The sequence below is a fragment of the Hipposideros armiger genome, unplaced genomic scaffold, assembly GCF_001890085.2.
Source record: "Hipposideros armiger isolate ML-2016 unplaced genomic scaffold, ASM189008v1 scaffold_23, whole genome shotgun sequence".
Lineage (NCBI taxonomy): Eukaryota > Metazoa > Chordata > Mammalia > Chiroptera > Hipposideridae > Hipposideros > Hipposideros armiger.
Window position 1 is genome coordinate 6,041,718 of NW_017731373.1, and position 8,897 is coordinate 6,050,614.

Sequence of the window (8,897 nt, forward strand, 5' to 3'; positions counted from 1 at the left end):
CATGGCAGCCCAGCTCCAGGTTGAGCTGTTGTTCAGCATCTTAGCTGCAGAGGGCAGTGTCACTGGCCCTCATATGTGGGATCCGAACTGGGGCCCTCCGGCATCCCAAGCCAGTTCTCAACCATCGCGCCACTCGGCCGGCCCAAGGTTTGCTGTTTTAAGCTGCTAAATTTTGGGGGTAATTTGTTATATGACAATAGATAAAACAACCCTCAAACAACAAAGGCAATGGGGAAATGATCAAACATTTTCACGATATAAATCACCTCTACTGGGTGGGGTCTAGCACACCTAACAGGACTTTAGCATGGCCCTCCTCTTATTCAATCCAGACATCTCTAACATTCATGACACTTGAAAGTCCGCTTTAGGGATAGAATGTTCCCATTTTAAGAATGATCCAACACCCCAAACTAAATTGAAAAGAAGTAAGTCTTTTTGGTGGCTGGTAATTCCAAGTCCTTTATGTTATGAAGTCACAAATTGGTAAAAGAGAAGTCAGAAAGGGAAGTACATGCCAAAAGCAGCCCTTTCTGTTCTTGCATGAGTAATTCTTGCAGCTGAAGTTTCACTACAACCACAGGATTGTGGCACCATGAAGGTGGCCATTTTCAAATCTGGCCTGACATCAGAATATAATTCAACTAGATGAACCTGGGACTTGGCCAAAATAAGTAGCATTTAAATAACTGGGGCCAATGAATAGCATCACTTTTCTGTGGGGCCATATGACTATGATGTGAAGAAATAAAAGCCTTTGTTGTTTTAAAGTGCAGGGATAATTGAAAGTTTCTGCAGTGGACAGTTACAAAAATTTCCACCCTTCATTCACCAAAGAAGATACCAGTTAGTGGCTTCAGGAGTTGGGTGTGGAAGGTGTTGCTTGGAAAAGAAAATTAAGTTGATCCTGGACACAATGTGAACCAATGTTACTACGTTTCTCATAAAGCCTAAAACAGAGTATTTAGCCCCTACATTGTAAACTTACTTTTTTGATCTACTCCCTTTTATTACTTAGCCCCTTGAAATCATAGCATTCTTTATCAGGCGAGGCATGGAAGGCTACCATATCCCTCTCACAAACAGCAAATTCTGATTTTCCAGAATAATTCTGGAGTGGGTTTTAAAAAATATTCTAAAAAATAAAACACTCTCCAATAAGTTGGCCTTTGCATCTCTGTTTTTTGCACTTGTCTGCCTGGAACAGAGCAAGAAGACTCCCACCAGTGATATTTTCCAACTGAGATGGGTTTTCTGCATCTTATATGTAGATGGTTTTTAAAATATTTTATTCGTCTTTTGTAATTTTTAAGGGCTCTATTTTATCTTTCTAAATAATTATCCCCATTACCTAACATCAGGGAGCTGTCTGCACTATAATATGAAGAGTAGAAGCTCATCAACTAAACTGGTTTTAGTTGTATTTGAAATACAGTATTTTATCTTGTCGGTTTTCATTTTAGTTGATGACGGAGCTTGCAATTTCTCCCTCGATCAGCAAAGGTGACTTAGATTGGGGACCTGATGAATAAGCATGAAATTTTGATTTAAGGAGGATATCCTGAATCTCCCGGAGAGAAAAAAGGATTTTCAACCCCCCACTATTTAAATGGCAAAGCAAAGCAGCAGCATTGTCATTAAACAACATTTTTCAACACAACATCAATGTTCCCCAATGTTAGGTAATAAAAATAATAATTTAGAAAGAAAAAGAGAAGCCCTTTAAAAAATACAAGGAAAGAATGAAACATTTTTAAAGCCAATATCATTAATGCTTCATATTATATTGAGGCAGAAACTCCAAAAGAAAAAATACCGTCGCGGATGTGAGGGGGAAATGAATGCTTTGGAGGAAAATGATGACTCCTGTTGAGGGACGGATGGAGAATGTGAGGGTCTGATGCCTAAATTGGCGCAAATGATTCAGACCACCAGAACTACATTAACAGGAGTGGAAACGACAAAGAACTATGAATTGGAAGGAAAGATTTCTAGTAAATTTCAGTAATGTAAAATAAATAAAAGAAACAGAGGAAGCCAAAGTCTCCCATGGAAAGGAATCCAATTAATTGTCTTAGATTTCAGGGTCATTTTTTTCTTGGAGAAGAAGCTCGCCGGGGGACAGCAACTTCTGCAAACAACAAACCTGATCAGAAATCCCTCAGAGCTCCAGCGCGTGGAATTGAGACTCGCAGAAGGAAGGACTCGGTCAGGAGTTACGTTTTTTAAAGCATAGGATTGGTGAGAGAGAGAGAGAGAGAGAGAGAGAGAGAGAGAGACACAGAGACAGAGACACAGAGACAGAGACACAGAGAGAGACAGAGAGACAGATTGATTTTTCCTTTCTCAACATGTCACTTTCCTGCATGGGAATTCCTGATATTCCTCGCTGTCGGGCTAGAGGGGAGGGGCGTCCCCACCCCTACCCCGGGTAACTTCTGACCTCGTCGGGAGTAACCAGAGAACGCGCGCGAGCGCCGGGTGCCTTGAGCCCAGCGAAGATTTGACCGGGAACAAAAGAACGCTTGCCAATCAGAAAACGCTACCCAAGAACAAGGATAACCTCTCTTTGTGTTTCGAAAACTCTTTAACTAGCAAATGCCCTGGTTTCTAACACGCATTAAAACTTTTCTACGCATATTCCAAATAAAAGATCAAATTATTACTTCTGCAACGAAGATGGGATCCCCAATGCCCACATGCCGAAGAACAAGGGAAATCAGGGCAATTGAAGGCTCGCTTTAAACCGTATAGTGTTCCTGGGCACTCGATCTCAGGTTACTTTTATAACCCCCACCCCCACCCCCCCAACTCTGCCAACACTTAAGTTTTCTTATAACCGCACTAAAGCTACTCCAGATCCCCATACTCTGGGCCGTGCGCGCGGGCGGGGTGGCCTGGGGCCGGGGTCCATCGCGCATGCAGCTCCCGGGCCCTCTGCCCTAGGAGGGTTCTGCTCTTCCTCCCGCCTTAAATCGGGCCCCTCCGCAGGACTCCGATTTCTCCTTGGACGCGGCCCCTCCTCCTTTTTACAACCAGGAGTGGAGGTGAGAGGGGATTGTGGCCTCACGTGGTCTGTTTAGGTCTGGAAAGAGAAAAACGATTCGCGAGGTGCACCCCCTTTTTCGCCCATACAGAACCCTACATTTAGGATCCGAATACCTAAAAAACCCGGGCGAAACCCAGCATTTTCAGCCCAAGCAAGGCTAACGTGACTCCGGGTCACGTCTCTCTCTGCTCCGGCGCTGCGCTGTTCTCAGCTTCTCCCTGCAAAAGTCTATCCCGATGCGTCCTTCTGCTCAGGAATGTGTATTTTAGTATACCCAGAAGAGGAACAAATCTTTCAAGCAAACTCCCTTTCTGGTGCGTGTACCCCACACCCACCCCCACCCACCCCACTCCCGAGCGAATTCAGGGTAAAAGTTTTTCTTAACTTTTCTCTCCCAGCCCCCTGCCCCTCCCCTCAGGAATCCGCCCAGAGCGCTGCAGACACCGCCTCTCAGGTTCCCTCGCCCGCCCCTTCCGACTTCTACCCAACCCGAAGGCGGTCACACAGAAAACAAAGGCTTCCATTGGGTCAACTGGAAGTCGAAGGCCCGCCCCCGGAGTGGTTTGTGAATGGGGGGAGGGGAGGGGGCGGGGCAGCCCGGAACCCTGCAAGCTCGACGCTTCTTCTGGTGAGTTGCGAGGCTCCGAGGCGTTACTCTGAGCTCCCTCCCGGCGGGCGACGGCGGCGGGGAGCGACTGGACTCACGGGCCAGGGCTGTGCGGGGCTGTAAACGCTAGGCCCAGGCCGCTGGCACCCGGGCCTCGCAGCTTCGAACGCAGTGTAACTGGATTTCCAAAAAGAACTCGCTGAGCTCTTGGCTCGAAGGCGCTGATTGGACTCAGAGCGAGAATCAGCCGTTTGGCTGAAACTTGGGGCCGAGCTTTTGGAGCTGAAGAAGGAGCTGGGAGTGAAGGAGGCGGCGGCGAGCAGAGCCTCGAGGCAAGGAGGCGGAGCAGCACCGCCGAGGCGGTGGCCTCGACTAGCAGGCGGCGGCGGCGCCGGCTTTCGCCTGCCCGGGGCTGGACTTGGTGTGGGGGGCGCGCGCGTTACAGTGCGCTGTGAGTCGAGAGACTTGGGCAAACTTCGAAGGGTAACCGGAGGCGCTTGTTGCTCCCCGCCGCGGAAAAAGCCGCACCGTTACGTCGCGGCAGGAGGAGAAGGCGGCGCCCCCGACCCAAGCAGACGAGTTTGGGCCCCCGGCTGCCGCGCGACTGCTGGGCGGAGGCGGCTGCGGCGCCCCCGCGGCGCGGGCACCCCAGCTGCAGCGCCCTCGGCTCCGCGCCGCCTACGGCCCGGCCCCGGCGCCGGGAGGACTCTCATGCGCCGGGCGCGGTGGCGCCTCCCGGGATCCAAGCCTCTCCAGGCTGCCTCGTCGCGCTCCTCCGGCTGAGAGCGCTGCTGCACCCGCGGCCGGCGATGCGGGGCCCTGGCGCGGCCGCGTCGCGCTCGCCGGTGGGCCTGTGCACCCTGGTGCTTGCGCTGCTGGGCGCGCTGCCCGCGGGCGCCCGGGCACAACCATACCACGGCGAGAAGGGCATCTCGGTGCCAGACCACGGCTTCTGCCAGCTCATCTCCATCCCGCTGTGCACGGACATCGCCTACAACCAGACCATCCTGCCCAACCTGCTGGGCCACACCAACCAAGAGGACGCGGGTCTCGAGGTGCACCAGTTCTACCCGCTGGTGAAGGTGCAGTGTTCTCCCGAGCTGCGCTTTTTCCTGTGCTCCATGTACGCACCCGTGTGTACCGTGCTGGATAAGGCCATACCGCCGTGCCGCTCTCTCTGCGAGCGTGCCCGCCAGGGCTGCGAAGCGCTTATGAACAAATTCGGTTTCCAGTGGCCGGAACGGCTGCGTTGCGAGAACTTCCCGGTGCACGGCGCCGGCGAGATCTGCGTGGGCCAGAACACGTCTGACGGATCCGGGGGCCCGGGCGGTGGCCCCACCGCCTACCCCACCGCACCCTACATGCCCGACCTGCCTTTCACCGCGCTGTCCCCGGGGGCTGCTGACGGCAGGGGCCGTTCCGCCTTTCCCTTCTCGTGCCCCCGCCAGCTCAAGGTGCCCCCCTACCTGGGCTACCGCTTCCTGGGCGAGCGCGACTGCGGTGCCCCGTGCGAGCCGGGCCGCGCCAACGGCCTCATGTACTTTAAGGAGGAGGAGAGGCGTTTCGCCCGCCTCTGGGTGGGCGTGTGGTCGGTGCTGTGCTGCGCCTCTACCCTCTTCACCGTTCTCACCTACCTAGTGGACATGCGGCGCTTTAGCTACCCCGAGCGCCCCATCATCTTCTTGTCGGGCTGCTACTTCATGGTGGCTGTGGCGCACGTGGCCGGCTTCCTGCTGGAGGACCGCGCAGTGTGCGTGGAGCGCTTTTCAGACGACGGCTACCGCACGGTGGCGCAGGGCACCAAGAAGGAGGGCTGCACCATCCTCTTCATGGTGCTCTACTTCTTCGGCATGGCCAGTTCCATCTGGTGGGTCATCCTGTCTCTCACTTGGTTCTTGGCGGCCGGCATGAAGTGGGGCCACGAGGCCATTGAGGCCAACTCACAGTACTTCCACCTGGCCGCGTGGGCGGTGCCCGCCGTCAAGACCATAACCATTCTGGCCATGGGCCAGGTGGATGGGGATCTGCTCAGCGGGGTGTGCTACGTGGGCCTGTCCAGCGTGGACGCGCTGCGGGGCTTTGTGCTGGCGCCCCTGTTCGTCTACCTCTTCATCGGCACGTCCTTCCTGCTGGCTGGTTTCGTGTCGCTCTTCCGTATCCGCACCATCATGAAGCACGACGGCACTAAGACCGAGAAGCTGGAGAAGCTCATGGTGCGCATCGGCGTCTTCAGCGTGCTCTACACGGTGCCGGCCACCATCGTCCTGGCCTGTTACTTCTACGAGCAGGCCTTCCGCGAACACTGGGAGCGCACCTGGCTCCTGCAGACTTGCAAGAGCTACGCGGTACCCTGCCCGCCCGGCCACTTCCCGCCCATGAGTCCGGACTTCACCGTCTTCATGATTAAGTACCTGATGACCATGATCGTGGGCATCACCACTGGCTTCTGGATCTGGTCGGGCAAGACCCTGCAGTCGTGGCGCCGTTTCTACCATAGACTCAGCCACAGCAGCAAGGGGGAGACTGCGGTATGAGCCCCTGGCCCTTGCTCACTCTCCCTCCCCCCACCCCTAGTAGGGAAAGAACTTTTGAGTAGGGGGCTTGTTTGTAACCTCTTCCCCCTCCAACGAGAAGTGACCTGGAAGTGAAAAGATATATGTAGATGTGGGACGAAGGGTTGGTTTGGAAAGGAGGCCTGAGTGGAAAGACAGTTTGGATAAAAAGACTTGGCAAAGACTTGCAGGATGATGATGTGATGATGATGGTGATGATGATAACAATGATGTTAATCGTGTATGGTACCTACCGACCTGGGCCCATCGAGAAGACTGACCCCGGCAGAGATTTCTGTGAGTTCTTCCTGGCTCCGGCTGAACCGGGACTGTGAGCGATTCCCCTGCTGCAAGACAAGTGGCCTGACCTCACTCCTGTGAGGCTCGGGTGAAAGGTACAGCTCTGTCTGTTGCGGCCACTTTGTTGGAAAAAGCGTGGACTCCCTGCGGTGTCCTTGTCAAGCGGTGGTCAAATCATAATCTCTTTTCACTGGGGCCAAACTGGAGCCCAGATGGGTTAATTTCCAGGGTCAGACATTACAGTCTCTCCTCCCCAGCCCCCTCCCGCCTGTTTTTCTTCCCCTACTCCTTTCAAGTCTTGTAAAATAAGCATTTGGAAGTCTTGGGAGGCCTGCCTCCTAGAATCCTAAAGTGAGGGTGCAAAGAAATGAAGAGATTGTTTGGAGATGATGCAAAGCAGTTGAGTAGTAGGTATTTCTGCTACTTTTTTTTATTTTCTGGGGGAAGCATTAGAAAGAAAGAAGGGTGTTTTATTCGGTTTAATACCCTGAAAAGAAGTGATGACTTGTTGCTTTTCAAAACAGGAATGCATTTTTCCCCTGTCTTTGTTGTAAGAGACAAAAGAGGAAACAAAAGTGTCTCTCTGTGGAAACGCATAATTGTGAAGACAGCAACTTCTATAGGCAAAGTAGCACAAATCTAAGGTTTCCCTTTGGATGTTAATTTGGTTGAGGTAAACATTCCTTTTTAAGGAAAAGTGAAAGGCAGTGTGCTTCCAAACCCCGGGGGTTGGTCAGAGGTTCTGACTTGGCTAAAGGAAATGCAAGGGGTTTTGTTGTGTTTCTTTTACATAAATTCAATTCAGAACACATGATCCAATGGGCTGTGTTAAAATGATCAAGGAGATCTCTCCCCTCATTTTTTTTTCTTCCTATAAACCTGCATTTAGGTTTTCTTTCGATTTTTTTCTCCAATTTGAATACTTCAAGATAAAAGGAAGAGCATAATGCCTTCAACCTCCGTAATACAGGAAAGTTAAAGTAAAGAACCATTTTGTCCTGCTTTCTTAGTTCCATAAATCCATTTATAAAACATCATGTGTATACTGACCCTGTCATTGTGTCAGTGGGTGGGGACGTGACCTGCAGAAATGATTGTGAATGAAGAGGACAGTTAAAACTATAGCCCCCCCCCCCTTATAAGGAAAGACATTAAAAGGAGGTGAACTTCAAAGTAATTCGGGAGTTCTTTGAAATATGCTGGATGACTTAAATTTATTAATCTTAAATCATGTACTTTTTTTTTTCTATACTAGAACTCTGATTCTTTTACATAATAGTCTAAAGCTGAGCAGAGAATCATGGGAGCTAACCTTTACCCCACCTTTGATACCACCCTCCAAACTTGCACCACTGTCCTATTTCTCAAAACAGTTTTTAAATGCTGTTTTAAACAGTTTAAATTATAGAGGGTTCGTCAGAAGTACAAGTTACTTTATGTATGTAATGTTCAATTGAGTGGAGCTGCTTTTTATATTAAAGTTAACATTGACCTTGTGTTTCTTAAACCTCCAAAATTGTCTCATTTGTCAAATTTTAAGAACTCCTACCACACAGTTTTTTTGGCATCTTTTGTGTTGTATCTCTTGCATGTGAAATTTGTAAAATAGAGACAAGTGCAGTATGTATATTTTGTAAATCTCCCATTTTTGTAAGAAAATATATATTGTATTTATACATTTTTACTTTGGATTTTTGTTTTGTTTTGCCTTTAAAAGTCTACAAGGAAACCCCACTTTATCACATGTACAGATCACAAATAAATTTTTTTAAATACAAAGTGAATGTTTAGTTTTCAGTGCATAGCTATAATATATAATATATATGTGTACATATATATGTGTGTGTGTGTGTGTGTGTGTGTCTGTGTCTGTGTCTGTGTCTGTAATTAAGCCAAAGAGCTGAATTTTGTGTTATGGAAAGCGGTATAGAGGGATACCATTGGATGGGTCCCTCATAGAGGAGGAGGTCATATATTATTGAGATCTTTTTTCCTTTCCTTTTGAAACACTGTAATGAATGCCTTGACTGTCCCCTAATTTTTTTTCTGTTGTTGCTGCTTCCTGCCTCCCTCCCCACCACCCACCACACGCTCCCTTAAACCTTTTCACATCCTGCTTTGGATAACTTGCTGAAGGTACAGAATAAGCATCTCTTTTAGAGGTGCTATCTGATCCATGTTTTTACTACCCTTCAGAGATGAAGTCCATATTTGAAAGAGGACTAGAAGACATTTTTGTTCTGCTTTTCGGATGTTTTCCTTGGGTAGTATTCAGTGAGTTGGTTTTTGTTGTTGTATGTTTTTTTTAACTGATTGGTGATTTTGTATTCTAATGAACCTTATCTAAGTTGTTAATACCTAAGTCCTTGGGTTCAGGTCATCTATACCT

At 49.6% G+C, this 8,897-nt stretch overlaps 1 protein-coding gene across 1 annotated transcript; it reads left to right on the forward strand.

Moving 5' to 3' along the window:
• Window positions 1–3,410: 3,410 nt before the first annotated feature.
• FZD7 (frizzled class receptor 7) lies at window positions 3,411–8,287 on the forward strand. The gene has a single exon (XM_019635588.1). The coding sequence runs from the start codon at window positions 4,466–4,468 to the stop codon at window positions 6,188–6,190; it is 1,725 nt and encodes a 574-aa protein (XP_019491133.1). The 5' UTR covers window positions 3,411–4,465; the 3' UTR covers window positions 6,191–8,287.
• Window positions 8,288–8,897: the final 610 nt, after the last annotated feature.

Coding starts and splice junctions, on each gene's coding strand:
- FZD7 (XM_019635588.1), top strand. CDS start 4,466: ATGCGGGGCCCTGGCGCGGCCGCGTCGCGCTCGCCGGTGGGCCTGTGC.